The sequence below is a fragment of the Perca fluviatilis genome, chromosome 4, assembly GCF_010015445.1.
Source record: "Perca fluviatilis chromosome 4, GENO_Pfluv_1.0, whole genome shotgun sequence".
NCBI lineage: Eukaryota > Metazoa > Chordata > Actinopteri > Perciformes > Percidae > Perca > Perca fluviatilis.
In genome coordinates this window covers 7,589,544-7,608,379 of record NC_053115.1, presented here as the reverse complement: position 1 = coordinate 7,608,379, position 18,836 = coordinate 7,589,544, and the positions used below count along the sequence as shown (strand labels likewise).

The 18,836-nt window shown below is 42.8% G+C and overlaps 1 protein-coding gene across 5 annotated transcripts in view; it reads left to right on the top strand.

Moving 5' to 3' along the window:
* sulf2a (sulfatase 2a) overlaps positions 1 to 18,836 on the top strand; it is a 41,655-nt gene that overhangs the window by 14,769 nt on the left and 8,050 nt on the right. For all 5 annotated transcript variants that reach the window (XM_039798583.1, XM_039798585.1, XM_039798586.1 and 2 more), the window contains 4 exons: positions 15,045 to 15,303; positions 16,052 to 16,291; positions 16,407 to 16,558; positions 18,295 to 18,464. In XM_039798583.1, the coding sequence (XP_039654517.1) occupies positions 15,105 to 15,303; positions 16,052 to 16,291; positions 16,407 to 16,558; positions 18,295 to 18,464 (761 nt within the window). In that variant the 5' untranslated portion in view covers positions 15,045 to 15,104. The remainder of the gene's footprint in view (positions 1 to 15,044; positions 15,304 to 16,051; positions 16,292 to 16,406; positions 16,559 to 18,294; positions 18,465 to 18,836) is intronic.

Genomic DNA, 18,836 nt, shown 5'->3' with positions numbered 1-18,836 from the left:
TATAGAGGATGACAGGCAGGTTGTTTAAATATCTTTTTCTCCTTTCTCAATCTGACTCTCTGTTTATTTGCTTACCTATGTTGTCTAATTAGTGACCCTATACAACTTCAGCATAAAGACAATAGATTTTGCTTTCTCTCTCCTGTGTTCAGTGTGTATATGCCAGGCGTTGGACTAAATGTCAGAATATTGTCTTGATTTTTCTTTAAAGTTTGAAGTGTTGTTTTCTGTGGAAGTGCAGATAAAGTATTCTGTTTGGGCGAAAAATAATTGAGACTGCAGCAACTTGCTCTTTTTATGACGACATGCAGACTAAAACTGAAAAGATTTTTTACTTTAGAAGTCGATTTCAAGTTTCAATTATATTCTAGTAAAGTTAACTGCCAGTAGTATTTTAAACTTGATGACTTTGGCGACCGATTGAGTCCCTTAACAGTTACATTTTGTTTCATCTGTTGCAAACAGACTCCATCGCCACTGCCACCTGAACCTTTATGATGCTCTAAGGCGGAGTATGTTTGTGATAAAAGCAAGTACTTTTTCCCGTAACTAGGGCTGGGTACCGAATTTGATACTTTTTAGGCACCGAAATGCCTCCTTACTATCGAGTATCAAAAAATGCCTCGTCATTCAACACCAAATTTCAATACCTAAGGAGCAAATGTCATCAGTGTCAGTGAGCCAATAAACACACAGCATGCTTCTACCAAGATCTAATCATGATGGTGATTGGCTGTCTAATGTCGTAGAGACACGCAGGAAAAACTCTACGTTAGCACAGAGATAGGGCTCATGTATTAGGAGCTGAAAAAATAAATAAAAAGATTTGTGCCGTAATGTGTATAGTTGTAATTTCTTTCCTTTTTAAATGGATTTTATAAAATTGGTATCTAAAAAAGTATCGTTCAGGAACCGCTATCGAAATTCTTTGAACGATATCCAGCCCTACCCGTGACTATTTCAGTTACTAATTGTAACCACTAACTAAACAACATTCCTGTCTATCTATTCCTAGCATTTCTACAGTTGTACATAAGTATACACTTGCCAGCATGTGTGTGTGTTTGTGTGTGTGACTATGTAATGTGGGCATGAGTGTGTTTGTCTCCATCCTCAGTCAGTGATAGAGATCAGAGGGGTCAGGCCTGCAGGGACAGCCAGTGAGCAGCATCCACAGTAAAGGGAGAGCCACTACCACTTGATCAATCTGAGCTCTCATTAAAAGGCTGCCAAGCCCTTTGCAACCCGATACAATATCAATACTGTAGCACCGCAGAGAGACCTCCAGAGCTGTTAGGCAAGCCGTTGGCAGCTTAACTGTCATTACCGGGCAGGCAACATGCCAGAGACCCCCTTCGTGGACCACTTAGGCTCCCCCCATGGTCCCAAACACAGGTCAGCACAGACAGATGGGCTGTCTGGGCAGCTGTCCAGGGGACGAGGCAGAGAGAGATGGATACCGCCCTGTAGAGGAGGAGACAGCCTGCACTCTCTCACAATATGGAGGGATAATGTGGGCAGTGTGTGTTGACCGCGTGCAAATACACATCGCTGCGGTTTCACCTGAGGCGTGTTTGTTTGCCGTGGGTATTTTCTCTGTTGGTCATTTACCGTGGATGATTACAAGGACCATCACACATGTTTGTGTTTAAACTGAACAAATGACAAAGACTTTAGTTCAAAAAACACACTCTCTGAACTCTCTAGGTGTTGTTACAGATTCAGAATATCTTCTCTGGGTTTGGCATATATCCCAAGATTCCTGCTGGGAAAACCACAAGCACTGAATAGCGCTTTGTAGTGAGTAGAGCAAACGGGGGGGAATATAAGTGGCCATACATAGAAAGCCTCTGTAATTCAGATTATTGTGTGGAGGTATCTCCTCTGTACTCCAGTCTTAACCCCCTGTGTGGTTCTGATAGGGGAGGGAGGGATCAGTGTGTGCGTCTGTAAACCCCCAGTAATCCCCCGACAAAAGGGCCAGGAGAAAGCCAGCTAGCGAGGGGTAGGGAGGTTAGGACAGAGAATGGGCGGAGTGAAGAAGTAAAGAAGTGGTTGTCGCCTCTCCAACCCCCAAGGGTATGCTTAACACCAGAGAAGATGGTCCTCACTGCGCCCACAGACCCCCACCACCACAGGGTAAAACATCCCTCTGCTGTGTGGGGGGCCTCTTTGAGTAGTCAAGAGCCATTGTTTATCAGTCGAGTAAAAGAATCCCGAGTCTGTAGAAGTCATCACTTCTTCAGCAGCTGAACTGTAACTTCCAGCCAGCATATTGATTAATCTGGGCTGTTATTTATTCTGCAGGCTGGGGGCAGTTGTTTACTGAAAGTTTGAACCGATATTGTCTGTAATCATCATTAAGTCAGCGCCGTTAGGAGCAGTCCCCACTGCAGGTGCTAATTTGATGATGGGAGATAAATGGCATGTAATTAAAACACAACAAATGACGACGTAAAATCTAGAAGTCCTGAACATGATCTAATTCTGCCAACATGTGTGCAGCTTACAAACTAGAGGGTTAATTTCATTGTCATGAGCAGATAAATATCACTGTGTGCAGCCCAATAACGTTCCTCTCATCAAGCTTTTTTTGTTTTATGCACTTCTAAGCAGATAATATTTGCTAATATATATATATATATATATATATATATATATACACACACACAGTATCTCACAAAAGTGAGTACACCCCTCACATTTTAGTAATCTCTAGGTATGGTGAAGGGTATGTGATGATGTGGGGGGGCTATTTTAATTCCAAAGGCCAAGGGAACATTATCAGGATGCATAGTATCCTGGATCCATGAAATAACTGGCCTTTAAAAATATAAATCTGCCTGCCTCTATGGGAATTTAACATAGGGGTGGACTCACTTTTGTTGCCAGCGGTTTAGACATTAATGGCTGTGTGTTGAGTTATTTTGAGGGGACAGCACATTTACACTGTTATACAAGCTGGACACTTAATACTTTACATTGTAGCAAAGTGTCATTTCTTCAGTGTTGTCCCATTAAAAGATATAATGAAATATTTACTAAAATGTGAGGGGTGTACTCACTTTTGGGAGATACTGTATATACGTATATGTTTAATTTCTCATTAGTGCTGCAGTTACGCAATGTCATGCAGAAGTCACTTGGCTGCACTGAGGTCTCAGTGAGGTAGTTAGGTCTGTGGAACAATTGGCCCCGGCTGATTTGTCGTAATCCATTTAGCTGAGATGTGACACTCTGTAGGGGGGCTTTGCCTCTGGTCAATAAGTGCCAATAAGAAACAGCCATCACTCAGCGGGCTGCCCTGTCCACCAGCTTGCTCACTTGTTTCAGCTGTCAACCTCTGTCTCAAAGGAGCTGGCAATTGTGCCGCTCTCTCGGAACGCACCACAAATGGCTTTCCCATACAAACCTCAATAGGACAGGAAAGGCAAGGACACTCGCAGAATGCAAAGCAGGCGCCTTTCCCTCTGACATCAGAATAAACCCATCTGAAGTGAAAACAGCTACGTATTTACAAAACACCATTGACAGTTGCTCATTCTCTCCGTCTTAAACCCCTGGAGGTGGGGCTGTGGGGTGGGGGGTTGAACCCAAGTCAGGGACAATCAGGGCTCTGTTTGTGTTTTCTCTAACACCTCCGTTTTCTCTTTGGGCTCTGTTGGAGCGTACTGCAAGGATGCAGAGGAGGAGGGGTAAATGCCGTGACCCTGCTGTGGACCCTGACTGAAGCCCCCCAAAAAACCTGCAGACCACCACGCTAGCCCTACATGCCGAGCGGTTGCTGCTGGAAGCAGAGAGCAAAAGCAAAGTGGATGTGTGTAGATGAAAGGGAAAACGGGCACCTTAAAAGATGGAGACCGAAATCAGTCACCTAACCATGCTCACTGCAGCAGGTTTTGACATTGTTATTTGTGGTGTGGCTGCATTCCAAGCTCATTATGAAGAATATCTTCACTGTGTTAGTTTGTCAAACCTGAAGGAGACAAAACGGCAGGCAGTAGCTGTGTGATGTCCCACTAGTGCTGCCGGGGCCAAACAATTTCAGAACAATACAACAATGCTATGTTCTTCATTTCCTCCAGATTCAGAGATAATTAGCCTAACTGCTGTTCTCTCCTTTTATGTTCCCTTGTTGGAGAGAGAAGTTTGAAGTCTGATACGCAGTGTGGGTGTGTTTGTGTTTCTGTCTGTCGCTCTACCTGTGTGTGTGTGTGTGTGTGTGTGTGTGTGTGTGTGTGTGTGTGTGTGTGTGTGTGTGTGTGTGTGTGTGTGTGTGTGTGTGTGTGTGTGTGTGGAGTACATTTATAGTCAACAGAACAGACCCAGGGAGTCTGTCAGAGCTCTTTGTTCTAATGCGAGAACACATCATGGCTGGGCCTTTTGTGTGAACTGACACCATCATACAGTCTATTTCTTTTCCTAACTCTCTCTCTCTCTCTCTCCCTCCCTCCCTCTCTGTCTGCCTATGTCTCTCTCTCTCTCTCTTCCTCACCCTCTTATTTTTTCCACCAAACTATTCACCCGACATCCCATCACTTGCACCATTCAAGAGATAATGGGCCCTGTGGATTATAGAGTTGCAGAGATAGAGATGATTTTTCTTCCCTGTGCCTGGACCAAGCTAACTATGGCCCCATTTCCACCTGGTATTATAATCAGATCTGAGTAATCCAGTCACAAGTAGACAGCTCGAAGTACAGATGTAAATGCACCCATGATGCATTGAGGATGCATTGAGATCCAATTACTCAGACCACATTTGAGGTGGTCTGGGCCACACGTGGCCACGTTCTTATAGCAGTGTGTACGGGAAAGTGTGGGCCACATTATGGACCGCGTACTCAACTGTGAGCAGAACTATGCAAGTATTTCTCATGTCACAGAAACCACTGAGAGTGAATCGTGCATTTTGGATGTTATTATCATACCGTCGGTGATGTGTCACTGTTTTTGTTCCAATGCTGCCTGCTCTTATATCCCAGGCTGTCTGGAGCTCTGTGCAGCGCAGTTGCCTGGAAAAGGTATACAGTAACCTTACTGTATTTTAAGTTTCATAAAACCCCCTCAGAAATTACGAATATGAAGGATATTACTACAGACATAACTGTTCTTATGTCGCAACTTCTCCTTTTGCTATTTAGTAGTCTTACATTGCCAGACCTATCTCCACAGCACTGTGTCATCGCTGGAGTAAGTAAAAAAAAAAAAAAGTGCATCTAAGATAAGTTGATTGAGGGTCAGGAAGACAAAGGCTGAAATGTTCAGGTGCGCCTATGTGTGTGTGTGTGTGTGTGTGTGTGTGTGTGTGTGTGTGTGTGTGTGTGAGAACGTTTGAGCGCTTTCCAGCCAGAACACATCACTGCTCACCCTTTTTCTCAGAGCAACAGACTCACTGCAGGATTAATGATGTGTTAAGTACTAAGATTACACTCATTCATATTTCACTGTGTGGGCAGCACATTCCACATGGAATTAAAGGTTAGAGAAGAATAGAACGTATAAGAAAAGAAACACACCAATGTAGAGGCAAACAGTTTAACAGTAACTGCAGAAAGAAATATTTCACACTCGAGTCTCCTCATCGCACCACAAATCTAATTTTCTCACTCTTAAGTCTAACCACTGCTCTTTGTGTCAGCGTATTCAAACTGAAAATTGCTGTGCAGGTTCTGACTGTAATCTTAAAATGTCTGCAGAGTACCCAGCTTATCGGAACCTCAGGGAAATCTAAATTAAATCTTCCCGGTGAATGGGATCAGCCCTCTGCATTATCTCTTGTCATTCTCAACTATTAAAGTTACTTATTAGGAAGTACATTTGTCAAAGGAATGTCAAGGCTATATGTTAAACCAAAGAGCAGTTGGAGAGTTATTGAATATGATTTCAGGGTTATCAGCCAGGGACTGAAGATTTTGAAGCGACAGTGATGACCATTAAACAAACATTATAAGATATTAGTTTAGAGATCATTGGTAGACTCTTTACTCTTTACTACACCTCAGCATTTACATAGACTGTCTATTCATGCATATTGTGTTATTTCTGATCTACATCACTACCTAGACCACAACTTGCACTACCAGTATAGTGACTCTTCACTACATTTCAGCATTTATATAGACTGTCTATTCATATATATTAATAATATATATAAACTGATCTACATCACTAACTAGACCACAATTTGCACTTACTGTATTTTGACTCTTTACTACATCTCAGCAGTGATATAAACTGTCTATTAGGGGTGCACGATTCAGAATATTTCACGATTTGATTCAATATTGATTTTTAGGCTAAAGATTCAATTCAAAAACGATTCACAGTATGTAAATGTAGTTACTTTTCCCATGTGATTGCAGTAGACATACAATTAAAAAAGAAATAATAATAATTCTTTAAAAAAAAAATGAAATCTTTTCTTTTTATATAAAAAAATATGAATCAATTTTTGGAATTCTATGAATCGATTTTGAGTCGATAGAGCTTGAATCGCGATTCGAATGTGAATCGATTTTTTTGCACACCCCTACTTTCTATTCATGTATATTGTGTTATTACCGTATCACTTTCGCATATCCATCGACTTACTTACACCTCACTTTGCGCCGGCTTTGTAATGCCTACTTAATCTGTACTTTATGTAGCCTATTGTATTCTGTATTCTTGTATTGTATTGAATGTGAAACTGTATGTTGTATTGAATGTGAAACTGTATGTTGTATTGAATGTGAAACTGTATGTTGTATTGAATGTGAAACTGTATGTTGTATTGAATGTGAAACTGTATGTTGTATTGAATGTGAAACTGTATGGTGTCTTGCACGCTTATGCTTTTCTTGGCCAGCTTGCTCCCGTTGCAAATGAGAACCTGTTCTCAACGGCCTACCTGGTAAAGGTTAAATTAAAAAATTAAAAAAATAGAACAGATCATGTGGGACGCAGCTGTACTACCAGGATGCTTAAAGCCCCTGTATTTAGGAGACTGTCCTCTCCAGAGGAAAGACAGCATTTCAATCAGGAGAGACATCGTTGCAGATATGCAAACATTTATTTGTAAGTTACAAGTGCATAATATGAAGGTGCATAAACTTTGGAGATTAGACTCATCATAAAAAGGTATATATATATTTTTGAGGTTTAGAAAAACCCAAACATATCCCCAGATGGAGTCTAGGCACTAGTGGTAGCGACTAAAAACCCGAAGGCTGGACGAAAAAGCCAACAGGGAGCCGTCAGCCGGAAGAAGACCGAGAACACCGTGGTCGAAGATGCCTGGAGGTGGAAGGGGAGGAGGGGGGGTCGCACTCTCGTCTGAAAAGACAACTGACAGAAGCAGGGGAGAGAACAGATTTAAAACATGGTTGTCATGCTGTGATTGGCTTGAACATACGTGCCCGATTCTGATTGGTTTACATGAAAATAATTCCCACAAACCAGCTGATCAGTTTAAGAGAAGAGTATGACAGAATTTACGCTGAGCTACATTTGTTGGTAGTTGGAACATCTCAAAAGTAGCCATTTAAATTTCGTACCAAAGTTGGAGGGTTCTTAAGGCACAGAGGAAAATAAAAGGATAGGTGTTGAGATAAATGATAGGCACACAAAGCCTTTGTAACCAGAAAGCAGGGTTTTGTTTTTGTCATTCATTATGACACTTTTACCAACAGTTCACATTTACCAATTACCCTTCAGCCATGATGGCCATAGTTTGGTTTAGAAAGGGGTTGCTTGTAGTGATGAACCTACAGAGAATTATCACCTGTATCTGCAGCTCCCCTTGGCTTTACATAACTTTGTAGCAAATTTCACTCTTATTGCATTGTTTCCAGCCGCAGCAGGCATCTGTTTTCAGCGAAAAAGCTTGAAAAGCCCACTGTACACTAGCTGCTCAGCACCACACAACTTACAGATACAGTTAGCGACTAGCTTTTAAACATAGTGGAGCATTTAGCAGTTAAAGAGACAGATATTTTACTCAGGAGTTGGAAGAGACCAAAAACAGAGCTAAAAATAAAGTGAAAATTGGACTTATGTTGTGTTCACAACTTGCTGACCAAAAAAAAAAAAAATCTGTTATTGCTTTTTTGACCATACCTCAACTACAGTTTAGGGTCAAATGAACTGAAAATGCCAAAGAGCATAAGACTGACGAGCCTGATTGAATATAATGATTTTACAGCTCTGTTTTTCCCAGATTCTGGTGGCGGAGCAAAGATTTGCGAGCAGATAATGATAGATGAAGGATGGCAACAAACCATGGGTTCTTATTATCATGAAAAAAGCATTCCATACTGTTTTGAGAATTGCAAACCCCTCCTTTCACCGAGACACACACTCGTAGGCACGCACACACGTACACACACGCACGCACACACACACACACACACACACACACACACACACACACACACACACACACACACACTTCTCTGAGAGAAAGTTACTCTCACATAGATGTATGCCGTTGCAGAATTTGCATCTGAATGCAAACTTTTGTTGGTAAATTCAAGGGTCCTTGGAGATTTTGCACATTCTGTTCAGAGCTAGGCAGGCCAATGGGAACAAAGTCACACATTAGCAAAGCCCTGCCAGCCTCAATTATGACCAGAGGGATTGGCTTGATAGGGTTGCAGCGGGCCACATTCAGAACTGGATGTGTCTATTTAAACTTTCCTGGCCACTTCCTTTATATTTTCCTGCACTAGAATACAGGGGATGGCAAATTCCTGCATCAAGAACAACGTGGAATACATTTGGAGGTTCTCTGCTACCTTATTCTGTTTTATTTCATATGGAAGCCTTGGTCTGTGAATCTAGTTTTCATGTTTGGGAAGAATCCATCTGCAATGGAAATGCTCCGGCTTTGTTCTCTCCAGACTGTATGCCTAGAGGTTCTTTCCCTTTCTCACATTTTCTCCATCTTTTTCTCTCCATCTCTCTCAGAACATTCGTGATAGAGAATCCAGGAGTCTGGCTTCAAGCTTGTGGGCTTTTTCCTCCATATTTTATATGCGTTATGAGACACAGCTGATTAAATTGCAAGTGTTTGCCATGACTCGCCCTCCTTCAATATGTAATAAATGTTTTTTTCCTCGGTTTTCTCATATTCTGTCTGTGTTTCGTGCCTTCTCAGGGGGCTGCAGATTGGTTGAATCAGACTTTATGCCTGTTTCAAAGCCCAACGTGTTTTATTTATAGGGAAAAGGACCTTAACGCCTTTGCAAAGTCTTTGGAAGATTTATCAAGCACTCTCTCAGCTTCCTCACTGCCTCACTTGAACTGTGATACTTAAAGTACAGATGCATGTTGTTGGGCAGTGTAACATATCTGTCTGTCGATGTGGTGTGTGTTTTCATCCCTCCAGTCTTGCAACCGTCTTACCATCATGCCCATGCTGTGACATGACCATCTCTGTTGTCACTGCATTTATAATTCAGTCTTATCAATAAAAGATGGACAGCATTAAGTTTTTATCTGGGGATGCAGTGCTGCTGTCTCTTAGAGCCTCTTTACAAGCGAATGACTGAAGAGCAAAACTTTCCTTCCCTGTTCTTACTTCCAGGCATCACTTGGCATTAGTATAACCTTAGGTGATCCTTGTTCTTCAAACATGCTTTTAGAAGCTTATTCCGTCTGTGATCTCATATTCTGCTAGCTTACTCCCCAGCCCTTTCTCTCGAAGCCCCCAGCCTTTAATGACTTTTGCTGAGAGTTATATTTACTCATGTTGCCTTGTGCTTCTTCCTAAATGGCAAAAATTCCTCTTACAATCAGTGTTGTCAGGCTGTATTAGCAATGTCATTTCCTTGTTAACTAGTGGAAATAAAAGAGCTGATTTGGGCAGATCTCTGTCTAGAAAACAAGCTCTAAATCATCCCAGTTTACAGAAGCAACATGGCTTGCCTTTGCATTATGAATGTGTACAACCATCACATTGGTCATGTTGTTGGAGATAATGGCTTCTGTCTGTTTAGACGTTATGGTTTCCTCTTTTATTCTTTGCGGTTTCATGTAGCATCTGCCACCCGGAGAGATAAACAATACGGGTAGATAAAAGAGAGAGGGAGAAAGCAAACGGGAAAGAAAGGACTGTATGTGTCAGTTAGAGCTGATAAAAGCCTGAAAATCCAATTAGTCCTTAGTATCACAGGGAAGGAAGAGGCCTCATGGGACTAATGTCAGAAAATATCCACCACCGTGGCATGTCAATAACACAACATTTACCTACTCAGCTATTGATAGATCAGCGTGTAAAATTGAGCTGAATGTTTTCTTGTAAATCAGGACTATATTTGGTACCCTTTCCTGACGGGTTTTGCCCACATCAGCTTTTTTTTTTAAGATCAATTTTGCATTATTTTTATATTTTTAAACATACAGGACAGACAAACACAATGGAACAAGAACAACAACCCTCTCCCACCCCCACATCAGCTTTTTGAACAGATGAACAACTATCAAAGGGAAGTACTGTACCTTTCACACCACAAACCACTCTAAAAATGGAGCCAATGGCAGAGGACTGTCTTAATTTGAGCATACTAAATCCATTCTTAATTCACTGTAGGTGCCCTGGAATCCATTTTGGTGACAGTGTATTCACTGCTGGTTGCAGACAGAGCTAGTTAAATGTGTCGTTCTTTCACCAGGTTTTTTTTTTCTTGTGGATTTCCTCATTGCTTGTGTCTTGTTTTCATCCCGTGCCAGAAATGAAAGAGGGCTGTAGGCAGGGAGCGAACACGAGAAAGGAGCAAGGACAATTTCAAACAGCACAGAGCGCTGGGTCAGAGCTCATGTGTTCCTCCGGGGGAAGAACCACATGCCCTGGGAGTAGGAAACCAGAGCAAACACAGCTGCTGTTGCAAAGACTTATTTGCGTGTGTGTGCACGCACGTATTCACATGCACGTCATGTGTATTTTGCTTTGCTTAATTCTGCTTTTTACGAGCCAGTCCCACAATGAGCTTTCCATTTCTGTGTCTGTAGCTTTAAATGCTATTGAGGAGTGTGGGGGGGGGGGCAAGGTGGAGGGTGGGGGTGTGGCCTTGACCAACTGCCATGCTTCACTCGTTTGCAAGCCATGATGTCGCTCTCTCTTTCTCATGGGCAGACCAAATTCTCTGGGCGGGTAAAGCAGAGAAAGAGGAGGTAACCTTGCTTGTTATGACCTCATAAAGGGAAGATTCCAGATCGGCCCATCTGAGCTTTCATTTTCTCAAAGGCAGAGCAGGATACCCAGGGCTCGGTTTACACCTATCGCCACTGGGGGACCATAGGCAGGCTGGGGGAACTCATATTAATGTTAAAAAACCTCATAAAGTGAAATTTTCACACCATGGGACCTTTAAGTGTGTTTTGTGAAAAGCAAGACCATGGAGGAGGATGGAGGACATGTGTGGGTGTTTGGGAAGACCTTAAAGGCAGGGTTGGTAACCATTTCCAACAACACTTTTTATATATTGTTTGAAATGGTCTTTACACCCCAACAGCAATAAATAACTTATGTGCTCTGAAAAAGTAGCAAAAAAGATCCGTCATCTGTAGCTGCTGTAATCTTGAAAAATTTGACAAAATTGCGGTCCTTTCTCTGCTCTGAAGCAGCGACTCGCTGTGCACATCTGTGTGGGTCAGAGCCCCGAGGGCAGGGGGAGGGGTTAGACGGCGCCCCTTTAAATCTCGCTAGCTTTTCATTACCAACCCTGCCTTTTATGAGCACAATCTGGACAACAACATAGACCAGAGAGGAACAGGAAGCTTTGTCTTAGACAGAGGCGTGAAGTTTGTTCTGTAATCATCTCTTCTCTTAAATGTTTAGTATAAACTTAGCACAAAAAGTAAGGAAATTTGTGTTTGGTAGATTATTTCTCTGTGGTAACAATGCTTTTGGGCAATAAATCTTATACCGTTGGAAAGCCTGTTCAGTTCCCTTTCAAGTGGTGCCCCATTTGTAAGGAACATGTATTTGTGGGATGAGCAGCAGCGCTGAGTATGTGGGTTGCGCCCATGAAAAATTTGCCAAATCTTCTCTGCCAATGCCAAACAGCTTATTCTGCCATTGACTCTTTGGTGTTTGGTGGATTGGATAATTGAAGTTTGAAGAAACAAGACAATTTAACAATTTATTAATTTCACAAACAGGAGCGTCAGTAGCGTGTGTGGAAGAACCATACACAGCCACAACAGCCTGGCACCTCCTCCTCATGCTGGTCACCAGCCTGGTCACACACTGCTGTGGGATGGCATCCCATTCTTCAACCAGCATTTGTCACAAGTCAGCCAACGTGGTTGTGTTGGTCACTCTGGCACGAACAGCACGCCCAAGCTGATCCCACAAGTGGTCAATGGGGTTGAGGTCAGGACTGCTGGCAGTCCATTACATCCTCTCCACTCCCACATTCTGGAGGTAGTCTCTGATGAACCCCGCCCATGAGCGTTGTCATCTTGGAGGATAGTGTTCGGTCCCAGACTGTGGAGATATGGAATTGCCGCTGGTTGCAGAATCTCATCTCTATATCTCTCTGCATTGAGATTGCCTCCAATGATGACAAGCCTCGTTTTTCCAGTGAGTGAGATGCCGCCCCACACCATCACACTGCCTCCACCAGAGAAGATTTGGCAAATTTTTCATGGGCACAACCCACATGCTCAGCGCTGCTACTCATCCCACAAATGCATGTTCCTTACAAATGGGGCACCATTTGAAAGGGAACTAAACAGGCTTTCCAACGGTATAAGATTTATTGCCAAAAAGCATTGTTACCACAGAGAAATAATCTACCAAACACAAATTTCCTTTATTTAAGATGTTTTATTCTTTTAAGAGCTTCATCCTGTCTTTCTAAGTGCGTCAGTTGTGTATGTGTGCATCCAGGCGCGGTTGCATGTGTGTATCTGTTTATTTGTGCCTGCTTATCCCCATGTCTGACTGTATTCCAGTCAGGTTGCTGTTAAGGAGGAGTTGCAGTCCCTACAGACATAGGCTGCCGTTGTGTTGTTATTGTCTTCATCTTCTGGCCACATACTCCTTGTGGACTCACAAACGCATACACACACATGCCTACTGACAGTGGAGCATCTCAGTGGGCGCACGGATGCTGCTGCTGCTTGTAAACTGTGTTTATGATTTTGGTCACAGAGGTATATTTCTTGCTGCATGTTTCTGCTCGACTCAATTCCACTCGACTCACTCAGGTGCTTTTCTCCATTTTGTTTCCCACTGCGGATACTACCCCGTCAATGTAGGCGGAAGTCTTAGCTGATCGTCATAGCGATGCCAAGTAAAACTGCCGTGACATTGTCTTCGACGCGACACAGCTCACGTTACTCGCTCCGTCTAGCTCTCGCTGGATCAGTTGCCAGCCAAACAGAGAAAAGTCTGCAATTCGTCAATTGATCACAGTGTGGTTTTGCGGGCTGCCATTCGAATAAAGTAAATAAAAAAATTGCTGGTAGTGGCCGGGTTGGCTCAGTGGGTAGAGCAGGTGCACATATACTTAGAGGTTTATGCCTTGACGCAGAGGTCCAGGGTTTGAATCTGACCTCTGACGATTTCCTGCATGTCTTCCCCCTCTCTCTCTCCCCTTTCTCACCTAGCTGGCCTGTTAAATAAAGGAGGAAAAGCCACACAAAAAAAAAGAAAGAAAGAGATTGCTGGTATTATATTGACAGTGGCTTGGCTATTTAAAAATGGCGTGTTTGTGCAGGATGTCCCATTTCGCCCTAGTGACAATTCTCTCTGACCAATTAGTGTTATAATGAATGAATGCTCAATGAAAGATATGTGGAATAAAATAATGTCTTTTTATTTAGCCTATTTTTATTTAAAAGTAAATGTGATAAAAACAATTGTAGTACCGAATGTTTAATAGTCAATGTTTCAAGACAGGTTCTTGCTTTACCTGCTAAGATTTATTATGTAGTGAACATGGTTGAACCGTATGAATCTAAAGTAGTAAAGTAACAACCCTCTTGTCCATTGCTTTGTTTGCTTTAAAATAGTCAGGTACTGCTGCTACATGTTTGCAAGGGACTATAACTGACAGTTGCCATGATAATCTCAGAGGGGATGTACTTTTAATGAAGAAGAGTTATTAGAGAACTAATAGGATTGTAGTGTAGTTTTGGTGAATTGCATGTAGAGATTAATTATGAAAAAGCTCTATTGAACATGTACTTGACTCTAATTATTATGTTAAACTTACAAAGGAATTTGCAATTTTCTGCACGTCTAGAGGCAGTTTACTCTTATTGACCTTGGTGATATTGCCACATTAATATTAACTGCTTACCTTTTGACAGATACTTTCATATTTTTCTGTTCCACACTGTGTGCTCACTAGGTCAAATTTAAAGTCAGTGTTTTCGGGTGCCTGGGATGCTCACCTGGTAGACTAACGCCCATATACAGAGGCTCAGTCCTCGCCACAGCGGCCGCGGGTTGGGTTCTGACCTGCGGACCTTTGCGCCATGTCATTCCACATCTCTCTTCCCTTTCATGTCTAAGCTGTCCTGTTGAGTAAAGGCCTAAAATGTCAAACAAATTCTTAAATTAAATCAAAAAGTCAGTGTTTTTTTTCCGAATCTTTAGAACTGAAGTCCTGCTCTCTCTTCACATTATCACTCTGCTCATTGACCCCTGTCTTCATTTTCCTCCCCTCAATGTCCTCAAACTCCCCCCCTCCCCCCCCCACCACACCTCTCCCCCCATACCTCCTCCCACCCCACCTCCCCACATCCCTCATATCCACTCTAACCCTCTCAGGGGGAGGTGGGTTCTGAGCTGGCCCTGGGCCCAGGCCCATTAGTCCCAGCCATGTGCTCATCACCAGAGATCATTACCCCCAGCCAATGACACCACTCTAATGCATCATTAATGATTGATTAACGAGCTGAGCTCAGCCCAAACGGGTGCATTTGTACGGAAGAGCACCCTGTAATGGCTGTGCAAGGCTTGCATCTGCTATTCTTCCATGTTTGTTTGTGTGTGTGTGTGTGTGTGTTTTATTCTTATCAGTCTTGCTCTGTGTCTTGTCTCTCAGGTTGAGTGAGGGTCCTGTGTTTGAAACGAAGGACTGAGGAGGTGACTACAGGGAAGCGTGATGGCAGGGCGGGGGCTCTCTGCCCCTCTCCTTCTTCTTTTCCTCCTTCTTGTCCTGGGGGAAATCCTTCCTGTGGCCCAGGGTTCTGGCTACCTGTCTGGATATCGCCTCAGGACTCGCCTGCAGAGGGACCGCCACTTCCGCAACATCCGACCCAACATCATCCTGATCCTCACTGATGATCAGGACATAGAACTGGGTAAGACATTTCCCCTCATGAATCCTTATATACTGTATGTGAGTGTTTACTGTGTGTTTGTGCATCTGTCTCTCTCTCTGTTTGCTTTATGTCCATGTCCCATGGGTATGGGTATTCTCTCCATGTGTATCCAACAGCATCAGCAAGTGAAAGTCAGCCTAATGCTGCCTCTTGGCACCACAACAACTGGCCCACTCAAAGTCATGTGCTCCCTTTGCCAACTCCTCCAATGCTGGCATGAAATGAGGGCGGCCTATGGCTTCCATTGTCTAGGTTCCAAACCCTGGCCATCTCCCTTCCCGCTTAAGTCCTTTAGCGGCGTATTGGACTGGAGTGGCTGCATAATGGCCTCTGTGACATCTTTTGTCCTCCTGTGATCGCTAGTGAGAAGACTCCCATTGAAAAGCAGGAATTTATGGTCAAGCATCTGTTTTCCCAAACAATCACCATCAGCCTGAAAAGCTTTTAGTACACAGGAATCCAAATGGGTTACACTTTACCAAAAAGATTTATTCCCTCATTTACTTTCTCCCCTTCTTTTTCTCTTACCCTGTCCATAATGGTTTTTGCTCTTTCCCCCTTGTGCCCTATATTTATATTTTTCACTCTGTTTTCTTCAACCTCTCTCTTTTTTCTTCTCCAATCGTTTTATATCCCCCCGCGTCCCTTTCATTTCACTCCTCTGCCTTTGAATCTCCTTTCACCCTCCTAACCCTTCCTACAACCCCCCACCCCTGTTTTCTCCCAGGCTCAATGCAGGCCATGAACAAAACTCGGCACATCATGGAGAAGGGCGGCACGCATTTCTCCAACGCTTTCTCCACCACGCCTATGTGCTGCCCGTCCCGCTCCTCCATCCTGACGGGGAAATATGTGCACAACCACCACACCTACACCAACAATGAAAACTGCTCCTCACCCTCGTGGCAGGCCCACCACGAGCCACACACCTTTGCTGTATATCTCAACAACTCTGGCTACAGGACAGGTGAGTGCCTCAAGTCTGAACCATGACTGTCAAAAGTGGATTCAAACCGGTACATTCACAGATGCATTAAGTTGGTGGACCAAACTTAACATACTGCTCGCCTGTTCCCGCTCAGCCTTCTTTGGAAAGTATCTGAATGAGTACAACGGTTCCTATGTGCCCCCTGGCTGGAAGGAATGGGTAGCACTGGTAAAGAACTCACGCTTCTACAACTACACCCTCTGCAGGAACGGAGTACGAGAGAAACACAGTGGTGACTACTCAAAGGTATTTATTCAGTCCACCTGAGATATATATCACACTTACCTAAAGCTGTCACAATTGTGACATTTTAGTTGATTAATTGTCTTATTCTGTTCATTTTACACCACAGTGTTGCTGTTGTGTTTGGCTTTGCAACTAGACCAACATCCATTCTGTTAATTTCAATGATGCAATTGTTGGAAAAGGAGTGTGATTAATTTTAAACAGTTTGCTTTAGCAATGTTTTACCCACTGCAAAATGATTTATTTAAGCTTGCTCTAAAACTGTTCAAAACTGTAGGCCGACCGAACGTAACGCAAAAGTGGTAACACAGTTAATTAATGTAAAAGGAGGCTTGATTTTATTTTAAAAAGTTAATAGGCAACACAAAGTCAGTTTTTTTTTTTAAACATATCTTTATTAAATTTCTTCGGGGCACATACAACATACAGAAATATAGCTACTGAGTAAAGAACAAAGCCCTCGTTTTAGCCCACCCGTAACCCCTTAAAATAAACAACCAAGACAAAAATAAATAATAAAAAAAAAAATAAAACAACTAAACAAAAACACAGAAGGTTTGCACATTTGAGGCATACTCAATGTAATCAGTCAAATTGGGTTATTTAGGCTATTGTATGTCACCTGGAAATGTACTTCGAGATCTCAGACCATGCTAGACCATAGAGGCCACTCTGAAGGGTCCGTGCACCATCCTCCCCAATATAGTCCAAGAAGGGGTCCCAGATTTTGAAAAAACGGAAAGGCGTGTCTCTGAGCCAGAAGCTAATAGCTTCTAATGGGAGAAGTTCCAACACGCTCCGAGTCCATTGTGAAATCGTGGGAACAGAGTCCGAAATCCACAGAAGAAGAATGCATCTCCTCGCATTAAAGAGAAGCATCTCCAGCAGCCACAAAGTCAGCATTTATTCAAAGAGAAACTGAAACCTTAACTGTACATTTGCTACTACTAGACAGATTTACTGTTCATTTCTTCTCTGCTCCAATCACCAGCAGCTGTGAGCGCATCCACCGTCCTTTAACACCATGTTTTCATCCAAACATTTGTATGTGAATTATCTAATTAGAAAAGCTGGATGGAATCGACAACTCCAGCATACCTTTCCCCAGAGCTGTCAAACGCACTGCTGCATCCTTAAATTTAAAAGAGCCGTTATCGACACCTCTCTGCTGTCATCTCGCCACAGAAAGCAACAAATATTGTCTCATATGAGCTGAAACAGAAGGACCTGTCAAACAGCAGTAGGGTCTATACAGCCAAGCTCTCTGTTTTTTACATGTTTTTTCCTGACATTGGAACCTTGTGCTCAGGTTGACAACCTAATTACCCAGCTGATGGAACCGCATCTAATTCACTTTCTATTTTTGCCAAATTTGTAACAATGGCTTTAAAATTCCCTTAATCGTGGAACCCAACAATTATGCAAAATAACGATTGACGAGGGCAATTATGTCATAATTGTGACACCTTCACAGAATGATTGCCTGCATGAAAGTAAAATTCAAACACAGATTTTTTTAGATTGCTTTGAGATAATGCAATAATCTATACATTTTTAGCAGTTAAACACATTAAATAAACATATGTTATGAATCTGTAAATGTATCTTTTTTTGACACCTATCAGGTCTATTAATGGGCACTGGCCCAGCATAGTGCTGAAGGTTTTGACATTTGCTCTTTCACTCCCTCTGTCACTCACTGAGTACCTGATGGACAATGTCTGCTCGCTCCACAGGACTACCTGACAGACATCATTACCAACGACAGCATTAACTACTTCCGTGTGTCTAAGAGGATGTACCCTCACCGTCCTGTCATGATGGTCCTGAGCCATGTTGCTCCGCACGGTCCAGAGGACTCCGCTCCGCAGTACAGCACTGCCTTCCCCAACGCATCACAGCACATGTAAGAAAATAAGTGCTCTATGATAGAATATGATCAACTAAGCGGTGAGCTCCAGATTGTTATGGGATAGGCTACTCATCTAGTTCGAACGGGACTGGTTTTGCTCATTTAATATGTACTGATTTGGTTTATGTTGGACAAAGCAGACAAACACAAGGGTATTTTTTTTTTTTTACATTTTCATGCATCCACAGCTATTTGCTTACATATGAGTCATCCACACCGTCACGCTTCCTTTCATTTGACCCAGAATGACACAAATTCCATAATCCCAGCTCGATCTTATCTTCCTCAGCCTGCAGTATGCTCTTGGCAGCTCTAGCCCTCTCCACACACAGCCAGTGTTTCGCTCCAGTTTATTTGGCTCATATT